Below are 25,251 nucleotides of genomic sequence, written 5' to 3'. Positions count from 1 at the left end.
TGCCTTCATTCGAATAGTTGTTGTGCTGACACTTCTACTTGCTGCTCTTTGTTCAACAACCCACTGTTCAAGTGTGTCCTCTAACTGTGGACATCTCGCTTTATTGCCACAGAAACTTTGTTTAGTCTTCCTTACTTGGCCATCGATTCATTAATGTTGAACTCTCTCCCTGCTCCTCTATTCCCGTGTTCTACTGCGTGACTGATCGCCTTGAGTTTAAACTCTGCGTTGTAAGAATTCTCTTAATAGAGCCATTTCAGGGTCTTTATACAAACGCACAAATAAAAGAGAATCGTTGTTTAATATTTCCCAGTATGCACAGCGCACTTCTTCTTCTACGCGAAAAATGGAGTCGGCGGCTGCTTCTCTTAGTTGCGAGACTTTGCAATTCAATAATGATCCATATATAGGGCGCACCGGATTATAAGGCGCATAGTCAGCTTTTTAAAAAAAAATCAGATTTTATGTGCGCCTTATAGAGCGGAAAATACGGTAACAATAAAATCAAATAATTTAAAAAAATATACAGAAACAATTTATTTATTTATTATTTTTTAAGCATTTTTGAAGGGGCGTCGCTACTTCGCAGATTTTCACTTTTCGCGGGTGGTTTTGGTCCCCATTAACTGGGTCTAAAAAATAATAATAATAAAATAAAATAATAAAAATAATAATATTAATTTTTTTAAGCATTTTTGAAGGGGCGTTGCTACTTCGCGGATTTTCACTTTTTGCGGGTGGTTTTGGTCCCCATTAACCGCGATAACCTAGGGATTACTGTATATATGGTATAACGAAACACGTGTACAATATGACACGTTAAACTAAAAAAGATGGTGTAAGATGATTTTGTATGGGAAAATACGACAGTTTGTAAGGCCATGGAGCCCTGGAGGTTGATAGGTATGGGATTAGTGTCCGATTTTGTCTGGCACTATTGATAATTTCCTGAAGGTTTCCTCGCTTGCGTGCCGGAACAAGCTGCAAGCTGATTATCCAATTAGCCAGCTTCACTTGTGCTGGCTCCATTGTCACGGCAAATCCCCAATTAGACACCACGTGAAATCCCTCATCTTTATTCTAAGACGCCTTGGTTACAGATACGGGTGTGTCTCGAAAAAAAAAATATTTTCTTTTGCACAATCGGTTATGAATACGATTAAATATATAAAGCATGCGCGCTGTGGTAAACGCCTTCCTGCGCTGTCTCTCCTCCCTGCTGCCCTCTTGGCTTTGTGTCAGCCTGTGTTCCAGCGAACCTACGCGGCCCAATCGCAGAGCTCCCTTAAAGCCGCTTACATATGAGGAAGTAGCCGCAGAAGCCGCGGCGGTACACGGTGCTGCTGCCGCTTCCTCGCTCTCGCCGGCTCCGCAGGCCCCTCCGTCGAACGCTCGGATCTGGTTGGGGGTCTTGGGAGCTCCGTGGGGCTTCCTCCGTCGATCGGTGCCGCTAACAGCCCGCCACCTCGACTCCAACTGGCGGCGGAACATGAGCTCGGACGCGGGAACCTCCAGCTCCAGTCCGCGTTCCCCGGAAGAGGTGATCGCCGTGGAGCAGCACCAGGAGATGGGGACGGTGACCATCACGGTGGCCATCCAGGCGGCCGAGGACGAGGAGCCGGAGGAATTCTTGCCCGGGCACGCCGATTTTATCGGCGGCAGCTGCAGCGAGGATGAATTCGGAAGGCACGACAAGTCGAGGTTGGTGAGCGAACGGAAACGATTATTATCCGTTTTATGCACTTTATAAAAATGCGGATTCCATAACATGTAACCTGAGGGCAGGGGTCTCGAGCTCGTTTTAGCTTGGGGGCCACATGGCAAAAAAACATTCTCACAGGGGCCAGAGTATTGAATTAAATATACAAACAAATGGCTCCAAAATAAGCATGGTTATTCGTGCAGGGTTCGTAAAGTGCTTGAAATCGGTAAAATGTAATGCTGTGTTTTCAAGGTTGGAGAAGTTCTGGAATTTATTGTAAATTGCTTGTAATTACTTACAATTGTTGCAATGTTTCTGTTTCTCAACAACGTGACTCGATGGACCACGCAATAGTCTATTTATCTATCTACCTTGGTCATATGCCTCGAGAGGGGTGACCGTCAGCAAGACAAACTCATACAATAACAAAGATAATAAAATAAAAAGGAAAAAATACGCATAAACATTTTTGGATCATGGCCAACCCAAACACCCAAACAAGTTAGGCACCTAAGTTGGTCATGCTTTTATCCCTCCAGATGAAACGGGAAACGAGAAAGCGGCCATGTCACTCGGGTCAGGGTGACACAACACACTCTTCTGTTCACTGGTTTACCCCTGCTGCATCATACAGGTGCCCTGCCATCCCTTAGAACGCGTCCAAACATCCCACTATCCTTTTACAACACCTCTCCACTCATTCCTATCACCAATATATTTCACTTTACTTTATGGCAATATAGTAAAATATATTATTATGTCAAAAAGCTAAATGTGTGAAAATAGTGGCTCAGACGACCAGTTCATATTTACTATAACTTAGTTTACAGCACGGCAGCGCAGTGGTTAGCGTGTGTGTGGCACAGTTCTGAGGTAATGGATCAAACCTTCCTGTGTGGAGTTTGCATGGTCTCCTCGTGCTTGCGTGTGTTTCCTCCTGGCACTCCGGTTTCCTTCCACATTCCAAAAACATGCATGTCAGGTTAAGTGTCCCTAGGTGTGCACTAACCTTAAATGCAACGTTATTGTTTGTAGGATTAACAATAATGATAATCAATAATATTAATATTATAATAATGAATTTTCTTCTTCTTTGAATGGAACTACTGAAGTTGTCTATATGAAAAGTCCAGAAAATGTACAAAACCTGTCCTGACAAAAGAAAGCGAGTAGGTGGTGTCAAATTCATTTTAGCCTAGGGGCCACATCATAGAAGAGCATTCTCACGGGGGCCAGACTATTAAATTGATTGCATAAAAAGTGTGTTTAGCTGGAGAGCTAGTTTTTTTTGGGAGGCTCACAATTAAATGATTATTCTGGGATGTAAGATTTGATCATAAACAAATATTGAGGGGATTTTTCAGGAGTGTTGTTTTTTTCCACAAAGATTTAAACGCTTGTGGTGTTAATCAACTGTGCATTTGTTAAAAAAAATAAAATAAATTATATATATTTATATATATATATATATATTTCCTCTACAGTTTAACTAACTTGGAGAAACGCATGCAGCCTGGAAAGTGACAAATAGGATACAAACACTAATTTCAATGATTTAGTGCAGGGTGTCAAACTCATTTTCGCTTGGTTGAAAAACACTCACAGGGGCCGGACTTGTTATGAACTTGCATAAAAAGTGCCTTAGCTGGAGAAATGGGGGTCTTTTGGAGACTCACAAATTATGATTCAGGGGTATAACATTTGATTATAAAACAATCTATTGAGGGCTTTCTGGTTCACAGATCCCTTAACCGCATGGGCCATCGAGGCACCAATGAGGAGGCAACTCGGGACAGCCTTCTCCACTTAATTGTTACCTAAATCCTTAGTATTAAGGGATCGATCAATATAAGGTTTTTTAGAACGATACGATTAAGAGTATCAAGAGGAAACCGATATTTGAAGCCAATATTCATTTGATCTAAAAGCTTGAAAATTGGCATAAGAAAATTTTAATAATGTAAAAAGAAATCATGAACATATGGCATAAATTCAAATGAAACTACTAGCTGAGACCTTTTACAGTATGTAAATTAGAATTTTAACACAACTAGCATGACTAATTTTTCACTTAAACCCAAAACTGACCTTGCGGTTGATACAAATAGGCTTAGCAGCCACTTTTATAAAATTACCGTATATTCCCAAACATAAGGGGCACCATGTTAAAAGGCGCAGAGTCTCTAGTTGGTTCTATTTCTGTATGTAACTCGTACACAGGGCGCACCAAACGATAGGACATGGGTGCCCTCTGTTGAGGCTGCCGTCATGCCTAAATCCAACTCCCCTTCGTGTGAACTATGCTTCTCAGCATAGCAGTGATGGTGACGTTTGCGTATGTTTTGATAAAGTCGTATAAACTACGATCGCTTTTCTGTTTTAATCACACCAATAAATAATAATAATAAACACATTATAAAGACTACACTCGCAACACGCGTTCTGTCGGAATAATAGTGCTCATTCATGCTAAGGGGGGTCGAATTTAGGCACAACAACAAAGAAGAGCATACAAGTGTCGGAGCTAACTTTTCAATTTATTATTCTTCAATTCTCTCACGGCTGCTCAGTTTTCATGTTCTTCCTTGTAACGAAGAAATCGACAGAACTTGGTGGACGAAAACACTCAAGGCATTCAATGGAGGGAAAGTGAGGTTTTTGGATTTAATTCATATTTCTGTTTAGCCTCTGGTGACACAATAGCTTTCAAATTGCTAGATACGCTTCGGTGTTAGCATCCATGAGTACTTGCGTAAAAAATCTGCGCATGGTGTGTGACGTCACGTGTCCACTTATGCACAAGCTGGACACTTGTTGCGTTCACACAGGAGAACATAGAAGTCACAGGAGATCGCATCAGTCTCACAAATGCATCGGATTTAACCCAAAAATCTGTATCGAGCATTAAGCTCTGCGGTGTTAACCTAGCCTTACATATACATGCCGCTTTACATGGCACTCGGGGCGCACTGCACGATTGGGTGCTCCATACAATTTGAAGAAAATCTAAGACTTCTATGTCTGCTTTACATAAAAACTTAAATATCTCCCTGATTTTCTATCTACCCTGCTCATATCCCTCGAGCGGGGTGACCGACAGCAAGACCAGAAAATACACAAAAAAAAGAAAAGAAAAAAGGAGAAAAAAAAAACAAAACTCCCTCACAAAAAATGTGACCATAACCAACCCAAATGTCCAAACACTCAAACGAGTTAAGCACCTCGGCACCTAAGTCCTTCCACATGAAACTGGACACAAGAAAGCAGCCATGTCACTCGGGTCAGGGTGACACAACACTCTTCTGTTCATCAGCAGTGCCCGACAGCTTTCACTGGTTTACCCCCACCGTATCATACAGGTGCCCTGCCCATCATACAGGCGATTTTCTAAATAAATAAATAAACAATTAAATAAAAATGTCAATATAACCAACATGACTTAAATTAACTTGAACCAAGTCCATCAAAATTTCTACGGCGTTCGCGAATTAGGATGTGGGCAGTCCTGCTTTAGAGCCACATTGACAATGTTAATGTGGCTCTAATGTTACGGTACAGCTAATCACTCATCCTTCTTCCATAGCTTATTATGCTCTTTCTCAATTAAACACACACACTTGATTGACCAACTGATATTATGATAAAAGCTAATTTATCAGTCTCCACCTGAATGTGCTTCCCTAAAACCATTTGGCTATCTCTTAATCTCACACACGCTTTTCTACCATGGACTTTTAAAAATCTCTATCAGCGGATTTGATTTACAGGGATTTCAGGACTCTGGGGTTAGCAGAGCTGCCGCTGTTTCATATGCTCCAACATTTTTTCCTGCTTCAATGGCTCAGCCCCTGGTCGCTTTTCCAATCAGTGGTGCAGGGTGGTTGGCATCCAATACAGAAGGCAGAGAGACTGCTGCATCTGAGCCTAAATAATCGGCCTGTAGAATAAGTATAAATGCAGATACAGGTATCCTACCAATTCCCAAATATCGGTGCCAATAATCAGCCTGCCCAATAATCGGCCGACCTCAACCCTATACATTTTTTGAACTTTTTATTTGAGGTTTACAGCGTCATCCTGGTCTTCAGAGATGAGCCAGACTTCTGCATTGACAGGCAGTGGCGTGTGACAATACTGATACTAATTGGGGAAACATGTTTTGTTCCAAAATTATCAGTATCCCATCATACCAAGTATTGTATCACTTGTGGCATTCATTCATTTTATTCATTCATTATCTGCACCGCTTATCCTCAGTTGGGTCGCAGGGGTGCTGGATCCCATCCTGAATATCTTCGGGCAGTGGGTACGGGACACCCTGAACTGGTTGCCAGCCGGTCGCAGGGCACACAGGGACAGACAACTAACTCACTCACTCATTCACACCTAGGGACAATTTGGACTGGCCAATTAACCTGACATGCATGTTTTGGGAATGCGGAAAAAAAAGAGTGCCCAGAGGAAACCCACGCAAGCATGGGGAGAACATGCAAACTCTACACAGGAAGGTTCGATCTCATGACCTCAGATCTGTGTCGCACACGCGCTGACCACTTCACCACCGCGCTGCCCTTATGGCTTTAATATTTTTGTTGAAAAACAAACTTTGTGGCAATGACTGTATGTCTTATGCTTTTGTGGCATGTTAAAGGTTTTTTGTCCGGTAAAGGACTTTACGTTTATTTGTAAATCTATGTTTTAATTATTCACGTATTTAAATTAATAAATGCCTATATCGATAATAAATGGAATGGTCACTTCAAAAATAACCTAAATGATGTAAAAAAAAAAAAAAAAACATTAAAGACCTTTGAGGGATCCTAAATTCTTTACCTTGATTTCATGATTTAGATATGGTTTGGTAGTTATTGACCCGCTCTACGATTTAGTCACATGAGCAGAATTATTATTTCATTTGACATGGCCCAAAATTGTATGTTTTTTTGTTTTCGTTTTTTTTTTTTAATACCTTAATAGGATTTTAAACATTTTTATTAATAAAATGACACATCTCCTTTAAAATGTTCACCGTTATAACTCCATATTCACATTGTTGCTCATGCTATGTTTGTGTAAAATTATGGTAATATGTTGCTTACATTTTCAGTGGCAGGAAGTTCTTCCTGTTGCAATTTACCACAGGGATAGGCTACCTTCATTTTTTTGCATGGCCCATAATAAATGTCCATAATTGATGCGTAATCTTTACACTAATACACATTTCATTGTGCACCTCTCCATTTGTGCGTGACCTGTCGGGGGCGATGACGCTTCGTAGGACAATGCCATACAAACTAATACCAGCTGCAGTTAATCTTGAGGAAAGACATGCAAAGATAAGCCACCAGATAGCTGTGCCAATGTCATTTATAAGTAGACTTTTTGTGAAACGTGACAATTTCTAGCATTTACAAGAACTTCACCCAAAATTCAAACACTTTTCAATCCTTAAATACAGCATTCATTTCAAGAATTTCAGGCAGCCGTTTGAACCCTGTCTTGATAAAGGCGGGCTTCTGACACAAACATTTTAATATTCATCAATTGCCATTTGCATTCATTAAAATAAATCAAAATTTCTCCTATTGTTGGGATTTTTGATTACATAAATGAAATGACTACTGAAGTGGTAATTGTGCCAAACGTGGCTCAAGCATCTTTGTTGTTGCTTGTGAGCACAAAATGAAGTGCTCTAAAGTTGATGTTAATTTAAAAAAAGACCATCTGAGTGGGCAGTTAGCATTTTCAGTCACTTCAGTATTTGGAATCTGCATTCTTTTCATGTTTTTTATGTAAGGAGGTATTTCTCAACCTTGTTTAGCAAGAGAACACTTATTTTCATTAACAAAAACACACCACTGATCTGAGCATGATTTTTTTGACTTTACATTTAAATTGTCAATACTGGCTAAAATGTGGCCTACATTTAAATTCATGGAAAGTGTCTTGGGAAAAGAAATTGTGAACCGTGGGCTGGATCAGGCCCGCCAACGTTATTAGTGGTTGTTTCGAAAAACTCATTATGTGGTATCAATCCTAATTCAAAATAAGACTAATGAAATGCAATTTTTGTTGTTGAAATTTAAGTTTTCAGTAGTTTTCTAACCAATTATTGTAAGTAATGCCAATTTCGCATTAGGTTAACAAAATGTGTTTTTTCCTTATTTATCGAAACATTATGATGACCGTGGAATTTATCAAACCAATTTGACTGACTTGTCAACTCTATCTGTAATTTGGAAGCTAGCCCCTGTGATATCATAAGATGTATTCCGGTTTATTTTTTCTCCTAACCTTGAAAAAAAGGTTATTGTTGGTCCAGCCCAACGCCGTGACTGTTTCTCGAACACTTCTCTGAACAAGGGCTGCAACTACAGACCATTTTAATTGTCAGCTAGTTGCATACTATTGAAATGAGTCAAATAATTGCATTACTGTTAATTTTTTATTACATTTTGCATAAAGTTGATTTTATGTGGCAAATGATAATGCACACAAAAACAGGTACAAAGAAAATAAGCTTTTATTTAAAATACTGCAAATTTGTCCAAAATGAAAGAAAATGCTCTATCTAAAACCAATTTAGCACAGTGCTCAGTTAGTAAAGACATAGATCTATAAATAATACTCTGTCCATTTTAAGTACAGGCAAATAAAAAGTTATAATTTGTTTTTCCTGTAAACTAAGAACAGACTCATTAGCAGCAGTAAAACAGAAAATCAACCCAATTAGGTCCATTTTATGAAGTACATTTAGTGGACAACAACAAAGTCTTTAACAAGAAAAGTTAACAATTTGAAATCAAACGTTTTTTTACAACTGACGCTTGTTCTACGGACTGCATGCATTTAATTTTAAATACCTCTGTCAGGCAGAGTTCGGCATAACACCTGAGCTCTATTTTATAGTGAAATATACATGTATGAAGTACACTGCTTGTCATAAAAAATATATCCGCTTGAACGCTATTTGAAAGGCGAGTCAGACTCCTTTTCGTTCAAGTGTCCGACGTGCTTTTACTTTAAATGTTTGTGCATCACCGCGGTACTGCTGTGATATTCACACACTACAAGTAGTCTTATCTGCCGCATCGGGGCTAAAATACTCTCAAAATGTAAAAGTGCGTCCTTGTTTTAAGCATTCAATCTGATGTTTAGTATTGTAGTATTGCTATAATTCCATGTTTAGTATTTTTGTAGTGTTGAATTTATGCAGTATTTTGTAGCAATTGTGCAGAAGTGTTTGTTTTTTAGTATTATAGTATTACTGTAGCAGTATTTCTTTTTGTAATTTTACTGTCATTTTTTGTTCTGTAGTAGTATTTCTCTAATAGTACTACTGTACTATACTGTAGTATTTTTGTAGTATTGTAATAGTATTTGAGCATTTTTCCTGTGGTATTTATTTTCTTTTCAGAATGAGAGTTAAACAAATTATTTGGTCCCTATTTTCTAAGCACTAAATATGATATTAAGGTTTGTAGTAATTTTGTAGCTGTCAAGTCACATTTATTTATATAGTCCTTAATCACAAAAATGTCTCAGAGGACTGCACAAGATTACAATGACACCATAGGCGGATCTTTAACCAACAGACAGGCAAGGACAAACTCAAAACCTCAGCGTGAGGAAAAAAGAAACCTTGAGAAGGGGCCTCACAAGTGGTAACCCCCTTTCCAGGATGACCAGGGTGGAATAGATATAGCATTGGGTCACAGTACACATTAGTAGTATTTCTATTGTAGACACACGGGGAGGGAGACAAAGCTGGATCCAAAAACACTTTTTTTCTTTTGTACTTTATTTGTTGTCATCATATTTTGACAATTTTTTTTGTTCGGCGGACTGTATTAAAAATCCCGGGGGGGGCGCTTGTAGCCTGCAGGTCTGTAGTGTGCCAACCCCTGATCTGAATGGACAGAATGCACTTGACGTCCACTGTGACGTGCACGACTGTTCTCCATCCACTTTTAATTTTGATTGCGACTGAAAATATATATCCCCCAGCCCATTGGCTTTTTCTTGTACACAAGCGCATTCTCAACAGGTGTTGGCACGGCAACAATGGACGGCATATTTGCAGCGCGATAGCGTAAAAGCCTCTCACTTGAGAATTGGCCGGGGAGTCTCACAGAATGCTCCTAGACCATTGGACGCCCGAGGGATTTCAAGGATGATAGCATCCCCTTAATCTTGCCTCGCTTCCAGTCTATTTTTATCCTTGGGAACTTCTTACCTGGATTGCCTGAGCACAAAGCGTGGCCATGCCCGGATGACAAAGCGCCACGTGCGCCACTTCCTTGTTTAGTCACCGTCTCCGTTCCCGGTGCAGAGATTTCTTGTTGCCGGCTGGGTGCTTATGGGCTCGTATCTTGTAATCGAGAATCGTTTTCACTAATCCGCAGGGGATCTGAAAGTGGTCTTGCTGCAAGAACTGAACAACTGCAATTACACCCTGCCAAACACAATGTTTATAATTTTCTCTTATTGTAGTTTACTGTAATCTAAGGTGCTCTGTGCAAGATAATATGTTCTGAATTGTTTTACATCCATGATCTGCACCGCTTATCCTCAGTAGGGTCGCTCGGATTTTTTCTACATAACTCGTACAAATAACCTGGACTTTAAGCATACATACTCTTAGGTTGTTCACTTTTTGTGCCCTAAGTTAAATTGCATTACCAACTTGATTTACATGAACCTTAAATGGTTTACAAAATAACATATATTATGAACAAAAAGGTTTTTTTTCAATAGGTGTTACCACCATGTACACCCAGAAACTATTAAATAGCGCGGGAATGGCACTACTGATTTTTTTTATTTTTTTTTTATTTTTTTTGTTAATGCATGGGATGTTGGACGACCATTTTATTTTATATTTTATTACCTATGGTACTATTCAAAAATCCATAATTTAACTGTCTGCATGTGATAATGGCCTTAGCTACTTACAAACCTAGTTTGCGATAATGGTCATACTGAGGTACTTTAAGGCCATTATCGCATACAATATCATTTTAAAATCCAGATTTTTCTCAGTAATGTTTCCCACAAATTCATCTGATGTCGCGAAGGTCATGATCGCATGAGAAGATGTAAGCGGTAAGGTCACTATATCACCTGTCAAGTCAAGTTATTTTTTATTTGTATTGCCCTAAATCTTTAAGCCTAAAATATTATGATTACCTATTTGCCATTTACCCATTGTTTTGACAAACTCGTTATGTGGCATCAATAATGATGAATTGTTGATTTCCAAAAGTAAGATTTAGTGAAACTATTGTTTTTAAAATGTAGCAGTTTTCAGGCTTTTACACTTAGACCAAAATTGTCAGTAATTCTGTTTTCACAGGATGATACGAATAAAGTTTTTGTATTCCTGGCTACAAATGCCTTTCGGAATTAGCAAAAAAAAATGTGCAAAGAAATGTTTATTTAACTTTTTCTTTCTTAAACACAAGCTTGATTTCTCTCCTGTTGGAACAGATCCCTGGCTATAAACTAAAAGTTGCATCATTTATTTTGGTAGTTGGCATCAAATGTATATCAAACAATGTTTTGCGATGGCATGTCCTGCTACATAGTGTTTGAGCACATCAAAAACTAGCGTCATCTCTGCTGAAAACCAGCATTGTTTGGTTCTAGGCTTAAAACGTAGTCTTCCATGCCAAAAATTGGGGTCATTGTTTTGTTTACCAAAACATATTTATGTCAACATATTTGTAAACAAAATAAATGAATAAACTAGCATCTTTGTACTCTTCAAACAGAAAACTAGCATTTTCTTGTTCTTTTTATGTCGAAAACTTGTGTTGCTGTTTTTATTGCTAACAATTATAAACCGCTGACGCGTGATGTTTTGTAGGCCAAATACTAGTGTCTACTTCTTTGCTGAAAACTAACAATGCACAATAGCATTGTGGTTTTCCATGCCAAAATTTGGGGTCATGGTTTTTGTTTACTAAAAATGGCAGTCCTTTTCGAAACCATAAACTAGCCTTTTCTTGTTCTTTAATGCCGATAACTAGAGTTGATGTTATTCATCTCTAACAACTATGATTTATAATTTGTCCTCACTGAAAATTGGCATCTTCCTCTTCCACTATGAAAACTATATAAATGTATTTTTATGCTTAAAACAAGCATCACATTCTATGCTAACAAACTAGTGTAGTTCGCCCTTACCGAAAACTAGAGTACTTAAAAAAAAAAAGCTTTCAAATATTTGTATTTACATTTTATCTTTACTGGTAGTACAGATAATTGAGGAAGACAGACGACTTGCTTTGAAAAGGTTGTGAACATAGGGGTCTCCATCGAAAAACAATATGTATACATACCATTTCCCACCAAAACACACTTAGCCGTACATTCACATCATCCAGAAAACTAAAATTACTACAATATAAAAAAAAAATAAAAAGTACTTTTCTATTCCAGTGAAAACTAGAGTGTTTTTTTCTTCAGCACTAAAGAAGCGTTTTCTCCATTGGGAATTTTAATGGTCTTAAACTGAAAATGTATAGTTTTTTTTTTTTTTTTCATTTTTACAGACTTGTGGTTTCCTACTTGATTATGCATTTTGTCCTTCTATACACTGGTGTGACTTATCCCTATTTGCATTTTTTTTTTCAATATAAAAACACAATGGTGCTTGTCAAGCCATTACAAGACCTTTATGTGACAATTGACAATAAAGAGAATTCGAATTATATTGTCTATACAGTATAGCCATTTTAACACAGCAAAACATAAATAAATGCACATGCAGTCAAGTACTACATCATTCATCAAGCCCATGCTGAAATTCAGCAAAAATGTTGACTGATTATTGAGGCACAATTAACAGACCATGAATATTTTTGGGCAACCAATTCACTCTCATTCACTACGACACTTTTTAATGTTTTGTGTTTTTGGTCAATCCATTGCTTCAATGAATTGCTATGCCTGCATGGAAGTAAATGGTGGCCCTTTCATGTAGTGCTGATTCATCTATAAGGGAGACCTCGATATGTAGTTTATATTCGTGTTTTACAGTGTCATTAATGTATCCCTACTGCTCACAGTCCCAATAGTATTAAGGAATGTACACTGTTGCATGTTGGAGTTGCTACAGAATCATTGGATTCTAATTCACGTTTGCATCGTCTCACCGAAGGGACCCGCACGACTCTTCTTTTGAAAATGAGAGCTTGTGCCAGTTGTGCGGTCAGCTTGCTTGAAAGCGGAGGGAGGGAAAGGATGCGGAGGAAGGCGATGACTCATCCCACCCAAAAAAAAATATTCAAACCCACCCCTCACTTATTATTGTATGAGACGTTGCATTAGAATTCCAGAGGAGGCGGGAGTTTGGATGCATGTTTTCTATGGTTTGAGATTGGCGATGTGCCTCACAGTTGGAGAGTTCGCTACAACAAGGCCTGTGATTGACCTTTCTCCTGAGCAACAGACTAGAATTTCGCCACTGACTTTCAATATTCAGTTGAAGCAACAATGTGCCAAGTGGAGGTCCTCTGAGTAGGAGATCCTACTTCCCACGAATGCATGTTGTGATTCACCATCATTTGAGTGCAACACAATTCATGATTTCCATTTGTCTGACTTGACAATAACACAAATACACTGTTGCTATCGGGAAATCACAGTAACTCTGAATGCTTGTGTCGAATTGAGTGGAGTTTTTAATAATTTGGACTAAGAATATATTAGAATACTTGTTAACATTAAAAACATACAAAGGAGAAACCTTTCGGCCTCTGAAAAATATATTGAACAAATATAATGTAAATATACTTTTTCTAATCCGTTTAACATGTTTTTTTTTTCTTTTTTTAGAAAAAATAATCTGATAATGGAATGTAATCAACTGTAGATTAAAAAAGATAATCCAAAAGTGCAGTAGTAACACAGTCAAAACAAGCTTACCCTTAATAAAGAATATTTTCCCAAAAAAGATTAAATAATAATGTAATATAAATAAATCAATGATAAAAACATGGAAATAGTAAAAACATAAATTTACCTAAAATTGAATGTATTCATAATTTAATAAATAAATAAAATGATTAAAAGAATAAAATAATAATGCAAAAATATTACAATTTGGCAACATGTGCATATTTTTCAATGAAAATGGAAATACCAACAATCGGGTAGATAAAAACACCATAAGCAAATAAATCATTATGAAAGAAAACAATGGAAAAATTGCCACATATCATTTGATTTGATATGCAACTATTCTGAAGAGACATATTTCAATGTTTTCTTACTTACTAGGTGTTAGAAGGTTTGATGTACGAGTCTATGTGATGGTCACATCTGTATGTAAAAATGTGTATCAGGATTCAAGATTGTCTTGATTGTTAACATAAAATGCCGATTACATTTTCTTTGCAGCCTTGGTGTACCGGGTTTACAAAATGGGTTAAAATTTAAAAAGGGTGTTCAAAACTGGGATCTGCGGTTTGTTAATGCAACATCCATTGCAGCCTGGTCATCCTGGAAGGGGAATTACTGCATGTGCGGTCCCTTCTAAAGGTTTCTTTTTCTTCATGTTGAGGTTTTTAAGTTTTCCCTTGCCCTCATGTAGGTTTTAGATCAGGGGATGGTGTAATATTATTAATAATAATAGTACATTGTATTTTGAAGCGCCATTCAGTACACCCAAGGTCGCTGTACATACGAGTAGGACACAACAATAAAGAGTAAAACAAGCAAGTTATAAATGGCCAATAATAGATTACAGTTAAAGGGGTTAGCGTGTGAGGCATGTGGTCAAGAATAGGCAAGTCTGAAGAGGTGAGTTTAGAGTCCGGATTTGAAGGTGGGCAGGGTCGCAGAATTTGGGAGGTCAGGCAGCAATGACTTCCAGAGCTGGGGGGCGGAGCGGCCGAAAGCTCTGCTTCCCATGGAGCTGAGGCGGGCAGGGGTATAGTGAAATGGAGGGAGAAAGATTATCTGAGGGTAGGGAATGGCGTGGCAATGTGAAGGAGGTCGGAGGGGTAGGGAGAGAAAGGTTATGAATGCCCATGTAGGTGTGGAGCAGGATTTTGTAGTTGATTCCATGGTAGATTGTGAGCCAGTGGAGTTGCTGAAGGACAGGGGTGATGTGATGGCGAGAGAGTTTTGGTGATGATGCGTGCAACATAAGTCTGCAATTTACAATAGTCTGTGGTTTGTGCAGCCCTTTGAGACTCCTTGTGATTAAGGGCTGTATAAATAAACCCTACTTGACTTAACTTTTGTCAGTATTTTTTTTTGCATGAATGGTATGTTGACATAACAAAAGTGAAAACATGTGCAATATTTAGAAATAAATTGCCAAAAATTTAAGGTATTTTTGAATTGGCAGTGAGGGTATTGAAAAAAGTAAAAATAGAAATGAGACCATTTTTTATTTAAAAAATGAAATAAATTGCTGTAAAGTTACATTTATTTGTATAGGTCTTAATCACAATATGCCTCAAAGGACTGAATAGGTTACATTTACAATATCCTCTAAACTCAAACCAACACGTGGGATATGAGAAACTTAAAAAAACTCAACATGAGGAACATAAGAAACCTTGAGGCGGGGCCCCACAATTGGTAATCCCCCTTTCAGGATGACCCAGGTGCAATAGATTTTGCAATAGATAACAATAGACAAAACATAGTGAACAATAAGAAAAACAAAGGTAAGATGCAAAACTCATCCAGAAAATGCATGACTTCAATGGTGTCTCAAGCCTGTAAAATTGTACAAAAGTCAGTGACTGCAACGGCGCAGCTTCCCATCGCTGATGGCTGGTCCATGCAGACATTGACATGCTTCAGGTCCAGGCACTGGTACGCTGACTCATCTCGATACGCCCCTCTGCCTCATTTCACCTGAAAAGAAAATAAGGTGGACATCTATTAAAAGCTATTGAGTAGAAGTGGATCCTAAGTCTAGATTTAAAAACTTCCACTGAGGCTGCAGATCTTATCTCCGGAGTCAGAGCATTCCACAGCACTGGGGCCCAAATGGAGAATGCTCTCGAGCCTGCAGATTTCTCCTTGGCTCTCGAAGTCACAAGTAGACCAGCATTATCTGAGCGGAGGTTTCATGCAGGAACATAGGGGGGAAATCAAATCAGAGAGATAAGAGGCACATTTGTATGTTAGTAAGAGAACCTTTATAGTCACATCTTAAGCGGACTGGGAGCCAGTGCAAGTTAGCTAATATAGGATTGATATAGCTAAACATTCTTGTCTTAGTCAAAAGTCTCACGGCCGGATTTTGAACCAAACTTTTGATGCTAGACATCGGGATACCAGAGAGCAATTCAATACAGTAATCAAGCCGAGAAGTAATGAACGCATTAATTTTAATCTCAGCATCTGATTAAGACCGCATCGGACGAATCTTTGCAATATTGCGGAGGTGGAAGGAAGCTATTCCAGTCATATTTTTAACATTTAAATGAAAAGATAAGATTCCGTCCAAATATAACGCCTAGATTTTTTACGGAATCCCTATGGGTGATATTACATTTATCGAGGTTCAAAGCAGTGTTTGAGTTCAAATCACAACATTGAGCTTGACCAACAATTAACACCTGTTTTTTTGGGTTGAGGCATAAAAAAATAAGTGACAGCCAGCTTTGTATCTCAGTAAGGCAGGCCTCCAAAATTCTACAACTTAACAGAGCGATTGTCTCTCGATTGTGGCACATACTGTACAGTTGAGTGTCATCTGCCTAGCAATGGAAACTAATATGATACTTTGGAATAACATTACCAAGCGAAAGCATATACATACTCAGAAGAAGGGGGCCTATGGAAATCTACAGGTGACCTTAAAATGTTCAGAGGTCACATTGCCGTAGTTGACACATTGCATCTGTCTGACAGGTAGGACATAAACCACGAGAGTACAGTTACTAAGTTCCCAATCCATTTTTCCAGACAAACTAGTAAATTGAAGTGGCGCCGGAATCTATCGCTGAGCTGAGATAATTTGTTACTTTAGCCAAGGCAGTCCCAGTAGAGTCATTTGCACTGGATGCTGACTGGACATATTCAAAGAGATTATTTTTTAGACATGAAGTTGTTCAGCTGCTGTGCAACAACCTTTTCATGTGATTTTACAAAAATGGTAGATTTGACACTGGCCTATAATTGCATAGGCTTTCCAGGTCAAGGTTAGGTCGCTTAAACATGGGTTTAATGACCACAGACTTGAAGGCACCGGAACAATACACAGGGAGAGTGTGTATTAATAATATTTAAAACTAATTGTCCTTAACAGATATTTCACCAGTGAAGCCAAAAATGGGTCAAGCCGGCAAGTAGTTTGTTTGGGCCTACAGACCATCTGTGTAAGACTCACACTAAAACTGGAAAACATTTCTGAACACCCGCCAACACGGACGTAATCTAAAACTTCCGAATCCTTAAGTTTGGACGAAGTTGCAGAACGTTCATTTAAAATTTCTTTCTGTATGAGTTGAATCATATTTATTAATAAATAGCATGAATTCATGGGCACAATAGGTACAACTATTAGGGTTAAGTTGCTGTCTAATAAGTGTCGCCATTGTGTCGAGCAAAACTTTTGGAATATATTTTTGGATAGCAACAATCTTGGAGGAAAATGATGCTTTACCTGAGGCAATAGCTACTTTATAATTCAGCAAGCTGTCAGACCAGGCATGTTGGAAAACCTTAAGCTTTGAAGGGCGCCACCTTGTTTGAATGAGCTGGTTTCTTCAGTAAACCAAGGCATATGGTTCTTTAGTCACAACGCCCACGAACGATGGGAAGGACGCAGTTGTCGCTGGTAATAGTTCTATTAGAGCTGATGGCATGCAAGGTGGATATTGTGGCTCCTAAAACCTAAATTCTCCTTATCACATTAAACGGCACCTCACACTTTACAAGATAATGATCAGAGATGGCATTCGTGTTCTGTAACACCAAAACATTTGATGCTGCCATGCCTCAGGTCAAGACAAGGTCCAGAATATTATCATCTTTATGAGCTGAACTTATGCGTCTCGATTGGCTCACCACGGTTAGCAAGCTGTTTATTATGGCTTATGACAAAAATTAACTGAAAATTAACATACTTTTCCAATGAAGATAAAAAGTCTTAAAATCAGGATAAAATACTGAATCTTCCCTTGTACAGTGCTTAATGTCTACTTGGATCATTAACAAAAAGGGTAGAGATGTGATAAATCAGTCAGATGGAGTTATTTTATCTGGTCCCCACTTGTTTTAACAGTCTTAATACTTCAACCTACAACATGGGAACAAAAGGGCAGTGAGTTCGACGGGGACTTCTTGATCATAACAATGACATAATTGCATTATCTCCCTACAGTGGTGCAGGGACCAGCGGCGGGGAGCTGGAGGAAGAGAGCTGGCAGCCTCCGGACCCTGAGCTCATCAGCAAGCTGTTGACCCAGATCGAGTACTATCTCTCAGATGAAAACCTGGAGCACGATGCCTTCCTGCTCAAGCATGTGCGGCGCAACAAGCTGGGCTTTGTCAGTGTCAAGTTGCTGACCTCCTTCAAAAAGGTAGCCTTAGGCTGTCACAGTATTGCAAAAATGGTGTAGCTGAGGTCTGCTTTGTGGACTAACCTCCAGACAAACATCAACCAGTGAGCAAACCAATGCACCCACGCTTATGGGACTTACCATCATTTCTCAATTATAACATACCCTTGAATATTATACGCCTCCACAAAACTGTCCTTCAAAAGCATTTTTGCCTCCGTTTTCATGTATTTAGTCCTCTTATTTGCTGTTGTGCTCAGTGGAAAGAGAATCTGACCTTGTTTAAAGACCTTTTTGACATCAAGGAGGGCCTTACTGAGTGAAATCTAAGTTTACGTAAAGAAGTAAATGACAAATTGGGAATGCCAAAGCATGCAAAGTGTCCAAAGTAGTTATAGGTTGTGTGAGGAAATTGTAACCAAACCCATATTAAAAGAAAAGAAAAAAATACAAAAGTTTTTAAAAGTAAATGTATTTGAAAGGTCAATGCCATCTTTATAGTGTAGAAGACGATGCTGCAAATTTTGGATGTACAAAAGGCACACGTTTTTGATGTAGTAGATGCTAATTTTCAAGATATGAAACAACCTTACTTCTCGCAGAAGATAATGATTTGGTGTAAAAGATGCTACTTTTTAGCATCGAAGATGACATGAAGTGTAGAAGAATGCTAAAATTTGTGCGTAGAACAAAACACTGAATTTTTGCTGAAGAGGGTGCTAATTTTCGGAATAAGACTACTAATTGTCTTGTAGATAATCACAAAGTAATTTTCAGCATAGAAAGAAAGCACGGAAGACACTAGCGAGAAATCAGTGCTGACTTTGGATATAGGTGGTAGAATAAGACGAGGCAAATTTTTGATGCAGAAGGAGGTGCTAAATTTTTGGCATTTAAGACTACTCAATTAAGTAATTAAGATAATTTTGAGCATAGATTATATGCATATTTTTAAGTAGAATTCTACAAGATGGAAGAGGACCCTTATTGTCTGTGTAGAAAAGGTTTTAGTTAAGAGACTATTTTTTTGCGTAAAATAAGACCAAGCTAATTTTCAGTGTAGAGGATGACTATAAGTTTGTGTATGAAAGACTCTAATCACCGTCACCTACAACATGAATTATTAGTAAAGATATTTTAGAATTGTTGTCTCTCGAATGAGTGTTTTGCAAAATTTACGCTGTAAATTAGCTTGTTCTGTTCTATGCCCAAAATTTGCATCATTATATTTGGAGTAGTCTTTTACGCGAACAATTAGGGTTTTCAAATCAGGCTTCCAACACTCGATTCAATGGTTTCAGTCTATAAAGAATAAAAAATTAAGAGCTGCTTAAATATTTAGAGATGTTTGGGACACCCCATGTTTTAGTAGGAAAAAAATCTTGACATTAGTATGGTGCAATTCTTGAGCTTAATGTTACTCGTGTAACGTGAAGGTCTCATTGCAGGTGAAACACTTGACGCGCGACTGGAGAACCACTGCGTTCGCCTTAAGGCAATCTGACCTCCTGGAACTCAACGACGAGGGTCGGAAGGTGCGGCGCAAGTCTGCCGTGCCGGTCTTCGCTAGCGAGTCCCTTCCCAGCCGTATGCTGCTGCTGAGCGAGCTGCAGCGTTGGCCAGAACTGGCCCACCTTGCTGAAAACGGAGGCGGTGAGAGTGGAGCTGCTCAGCAGGAACAGCTGATGAAGCTGCTGCTCAAAGCCTTCGGGACATACGGCGCCATCGCGTCGGTCCGCGTCCTCAAGCCGGGCAAGGACTTGCCGGCTGACCTGAAGAGGCTGAGCGGGCGCTACGCCCAGCTGGGCACCGAGGAGTGCGCCATCGTGGAGTTCGAGGAGGTGGAGGCGGCCGTCAAGGCCTACCAGGAGGTGGGCGGCGAAGACGGCAGAGGGAGCAGCTCATCAGGGTTGAAGGTGCAGGCATGAACATCTCTTCCATTTTGGCGAAATTTGCCTTTTTGAAGTCAAAAAGGGTGACCTACGGGAATTGTGTAGATCCTAGGAGAGTATGTTTTGAGAGAGGTATTGTGAGATTTTGCAGAGACTAATCAGGTGTGGGTTTGAATCAAAATCGATGCGGTACGCGCTATAGAGGTAAGATCGGGCCCAAAATAGTCCAACCCAACCCAGACCCCTGGGTATTTAAGCCAAAACTCAACCAATAAACTTGATTAGTAGGACTGAGCCTGATGTAAATCCAAAATTTCACAATTATCTGTAAAAACTCTAGAGGAGGAGAGCTGATTTTGGCTGAACCGGGTTGAGCTAAAAGGGGACAGCTCCTCCACCGCACGACATGTAAAGCCTGTCTTTTGTAACATTTTAATCTAATTTGACCAAGACTGTATAAACATTTACATCTTTAGATTTCTGTGTCTGCAGAAGTTACATTAACCGACAATTGTCATCATTGACGGACATTTTTGAGAGTCGGGGAAAGTGTAATAAAGGAAACCAGGCTAACTGATTAAGCGAAGCGAGTCTGGCCAGCGCATTTTGGCTTCATCGGTTGCACATTGTTTGAGCCAGGATGCCATGTTGACTGTAGATATTTGGGATACAGTAAATGAGCATTCACTCAAATAGTCCCTGGAATTAAACTCAGAAGCAGGTGGATCCGTGTAATAACATTTGACAGGCATGCCTTGGTCTGTTCCCCAGCCAGTTCAATATTTTTTTTTTACCTATTCATCCTTATTTTTCTCTTTAAAGTCTTTTAATACGTTTATCTCGAAGAGCCATGTCTAATTTCATTGGAAACTATTTTCACTACATTGTTAACTGATTTTAGTTATTTTTTTGGTGCAGATGTTTTTGGTTTCTTTTTCTTAATAAAAAAACAACTTCTCTCTTTTTGACTAGGGAGCAAATGAATGGGAATTTGACCTTTGACTATATTACACTTGTCAAAGACTTCGATGATACTATCTTTGCAAGTTTATTCGTCCCTTTTTAGTATCTCAAAAAGGGCTATAATACAGTACATACTTATCAATGGTTTATTGCCATTTGACAAGCATTTTTATTTCATGTAGAATTGAAACACATGGCCTGAAAGCAATACACTTGCCACAGAAATTGTTATAAAATGACAATTTTACAGTAAGCCGAGGCTATTGAAATGACAATGTAGCCTACATGTAATATATTCTTACAGGATAATTAGGATTATGCACCATATCATTAAGTCTGCACAGGTACTATAAAACCCATTCATTTTTGTTACATGATAGACTGTAGAAGTGCCAGATGTATCTCTGATTATACTAGTTGTCTGGTTGCCTGGTCAGGAACATGTTGTCTGTAGAGAATAAATGCCACAGTAGCCAAGGTAAATTTAATATGCTTTCATACAACAGACAGGCTAGATTTAGCCTAGATAACAAACATATCCAGGCTTAATCCCTTATCTTGGTTTTATGCAGTAACCTAAGGTGTATGTGTGTGTGGCGCCTCCTGCAGATCTGTAAAACGCAACGGGGTTGACAGAGCTCAATATTTCGTTAGGTTACAGTACACTGTACCCCCCCACCCCCATTTCCTTCACCCCCTTCTCACCTTTTTAACATCTGGCCCACTTTCATTCCTCTAAGGTCGTCCTGATCGGCACTAAACCCCCGAAGAAGAAAGTCCAGAAGGAGCGGCTGAGCGAGGACGCGCCCCCCACCGGGATGCGCAAAAGCCGCTCGCTCAACAGCCGGGTTCGAGAGCTCCAATACCACGCCGACGACTCTGCCTGCAGCTCCTCTGACACGGAGAGCACCCCTACCTCGCCACGGCCGGCACGCAAGTCGCAATCCTGCAACAAGCTCAGCCCTACTGCCGCGGGCGTCACCTTCCAGAACAATCACCTGTCCCCCCGCAACAGCCCCTGGTCCAGTCCTCGCGCCAGTCCCTGCGCCCAGCGCAAGTCCCCCCACCCTCACAAATCACCCTTGGCCAGCCAGGGCAGGCTGAGCCCCGAACCGGGCCGCCGCTGGGCCGATTACTCATCGGACAGCAGCCTGACGCCCTCGGGCAGCCCTTGGGTGCAGCGGCGCAAGCAGGTGGCCTCGCAGGAGAGCAGCCCGGTGGGGAGCCCCATGCTGGGTCGAAAGATCCAGAACGCGGACGGCTTGCCCCCGGGCGTCACTAGGCTCCCACGGGGCCCTGACGGAACCCGGGGCTTTCACTGCGGCCCTTTGGCAGAGAGGGGCAAAAGCGCTGCCACCCAGACTTAAAGTGCAAAACCATCGTGCTCACGCTGAACCTGATTGGCCCCCATTGCTTCTGTAGGTCTATTTTTATACAAAACTTTATGTTGACATTTGGACTTGGCTTGCGGAGATTTGAGTGGATTTAATTATTTTGTTACTTCCAAAGGACTTCCCCTTTGTCCATCTCAAAAGTGTTTTTCTTTTCCTTCCCCCTTTTTCCTTTTGAAACTGTTATATCTTAAAAAGGGATGATGTATAGACGCATGGAGGGGAAATCACTGAATGCCTTTTTTTCTGCAGCTTTTTTACTCTTTAAACCAAGGCCATGCTCGCTAACTAGAATAGAGTTTCTGTCCATTTTAATTTGAAATGTAATTCACTTTCGCATCTAATTTTGGCACTGGAAGCGTCTCCTGTGAAATGTATATTTTTTTTCAGCAAGTAGCTGTTATTTATTCATTTATTTTTTTTATTTCTCCTTGGCGTATGAAGAGTATGGGGACTCTCAGGTCGTGCAAAAAAAAGATGCTGTTTTGCCAGCTGGGGTCTTTGTACAGTGCAAAATATGATTGTGCAAATAAAGCACTAAAACTGCACTCACATGTTTGCTTTTTGGATATTTACTGACCTCAAAACTTTGCTGGGAAAATGATTGGCGGTGGAATGCAATGGAAGGACCCGCATTAGCCTACAAGAGCAAACGTGCAAATGCAGCTGAAAAGTTTCATTCTGACATTCCTGTTTGACAACTTTTGTGTTCTATGGAAGTCCAAGAGTGCCAAAATGAAACGGATTTGTCATGTCGAACTCCATTTGGCTCCTGGCCTGGGATCCATACTTTCTTCTTTTTTTTTTTTTTTTTTTTGAAAAAAAAAAAAAAAAGTAAACTCCAAATATTTGTTTTTTACATTAGTAGCCTACCCTACATGTTATCACGGATGATGAGGGATCTTTTTTACACGCCACACTTTATTCACAAACAATAGGGAAAAATATTTTTGTTTTTCATTAAATGTACAAACTGGTAACTGTTTATTTTAGCCGGTAAGTGAATAGTTTTACACCTGAACAAACATGCCTTGTTATACGAACTCAACACTGCCCTCTAGCAGCCAAAGAGTATTGGGTTTGCATTTACAGACTGCCCAACTTACGAACATTTGAGTTACGAAAAACAGTACATACGAACATTTTTTTCTGGACGTAGAAAAATATAATATAGATTTTGTATTGTGCACCTTTTTCCGAGTACAGGACAGTACTGTAGTGCTTATTTTCGCCGCTACTGGCGTGAGGCGCTGTGAAAGCTCACTCGGCATCCACCCCGAAAAAGAAATCTGGCTTCCTCTGCCTGTCACAGTCCCAGTTGGTGTGTACACATACAGCCTTAAGAACTTTGACATTTTGTTAAATATATCTCGTTTATCCATTTAAAAATGGTTGGTGTAAAGAAGAGGCGACCCGTTTCTTTTGAAATGAATGCTGAATAAGGAAGCTTGATAAGGTTGAAAAAATGGTTTGATCACTTTTCGGCCACTTTCTATCACGGATAAGGAAGTAGCCTAACTCTTGGAGCCCATCTTCCCAAAGTAAGTTGAACATTACTTTATTAATCTTTATCGAGCATATTATTTTATTATCATTTTTTTCAGTACAAAACGTTACAGGATACTTATACAATCTTTAAAAGTACTTGCAGTATGTATACCGCGAAACATACTTAAATAAACCTTAAACATACATTCTGTACAAAATATAGCACTGAAGCAATTTTATGAACAATAATCTGGAACGTATCTTGTTTGTAAGTAGGGGAGCGTCTGTTAAAAAAAAATCATGACTTCCGATAGAAATGACATACTACTTTTTATCTTTAATTTATCTGGCCACATGTCCAATATAGATTAAACAGCTTGCCAACATCATTTTTGCCGTTCCATGTATTCCGTTACTCCCCAAGCCTGCACAGAATTTAGTAATTTTATTCATATTTAGTTTATTTTGTCTTTTATTAGCATATTTGGTATTGGAGTAATCTAAAAGTAATTGAAAGTAATCAAGTTAAAGTAACCCTGCTCATTAAATAATCTATGTTCATTGTTGAGACACTTTTTGATAAAGGCCAAAGAAAAAACATTAGCAAAGCATCTAGCACGCACACTATTTCTCCTCCTCGCCTAGCGCCGTCTGCACTGAAGGTAAATATGTAAATACATTTGTATACTATCCTGTTTTGCAGTATTTTGACATTTTTACAAAATAACTTTGCTCACACTTTGTTTTGAAACTATTTACAGTATTTAAGACCCAAATGGCAGTCAAAATAAGCCTCAACACTCTTAACTGCAGGAGGGGGACGAATGAGTGCCACCTGGCCAAGACACCCCACAGGAAAGGGGGGTGCCCCTTTGACCCAAGTGCTTGAGGGATACTCCCACCGACCCACCCACTATTTATAATATGGGACACATGCTCTGGCATTATTAATATTTCATAGATTTTATCAAATCATCACACAGTGAAATATGTGCTGAAGAATCAGCTTTTGTCTGGAGAACGGGTCTGGTGGTTTAGTTGAATTTTGTCTTAAAATGTATGGTGTGGCTCTCGAAAGAAAATATCAAAATAGTTTTGCTTTGTTGGCTCTGTGGATCAAAAAAGATTCCCGACCCCTGCTCTAGGAGATGTAAAATAAATATAAATTCCTCCACCTACTAAAATTAAAAAAAATGTTGTATTTTTGCTCATTAGCCAGATGAACATTTTATAAAAAACACCCGCCTCCTAGGTTTTTATTGACAACAGGAGTCATTCTT

The 25,251-nt window shown here is 39.3% G+C and overlaps 1 protein-coding gene across 1 annotated transcript; it reads left to right on the top strand.

The window, feature by feature from the left end:
- The first annotated feature begins 979 nt into the window (after nt 1-979).
- Nucleotides 980-23,031, top strand: larp6a (La ribonucleoprotein 6, translational regulator a). Its single transcript, XM_088334016.1, has 4 exons — nt 980-1,701; nt 18,060-18,258; nt 19,686-20,153; nt 21,833-23,031. Exons 1-4 carry the CDS (start codon nt 1,175-1,177, stop codon nt 22,457-22,459), a joined length of 1,821 nt encoding a protein of 606 aa, XP_088190142.1. The 5' UTR covers nt 980-1,174; the 3' UTR covers nt 22,460-23,031.
- The last annotated feature ends 2,220 nt before the right edge of the window (nt 23,032-25,251 follow it).

Source organism: Urocampus carinirostris, chromosome 4, assembly GCF_059441175.1.
Source record: "Urocampus carinirostris isolate Australia breed hairy pipefish chromosome 4, RoL_Ucar_1.0, whole genome shotgun sequence".
NCBI lineage: Eukaryota > Metazoa > Chordata > Actinopteri > Syngnathiformes > Syngnathidae > Urocampus > Urocampus carinirostris.
Note: the sequence above shows the minus strand (reverse complement) of the source record. Positions and strands in the feature narration are given on the sequence as shown.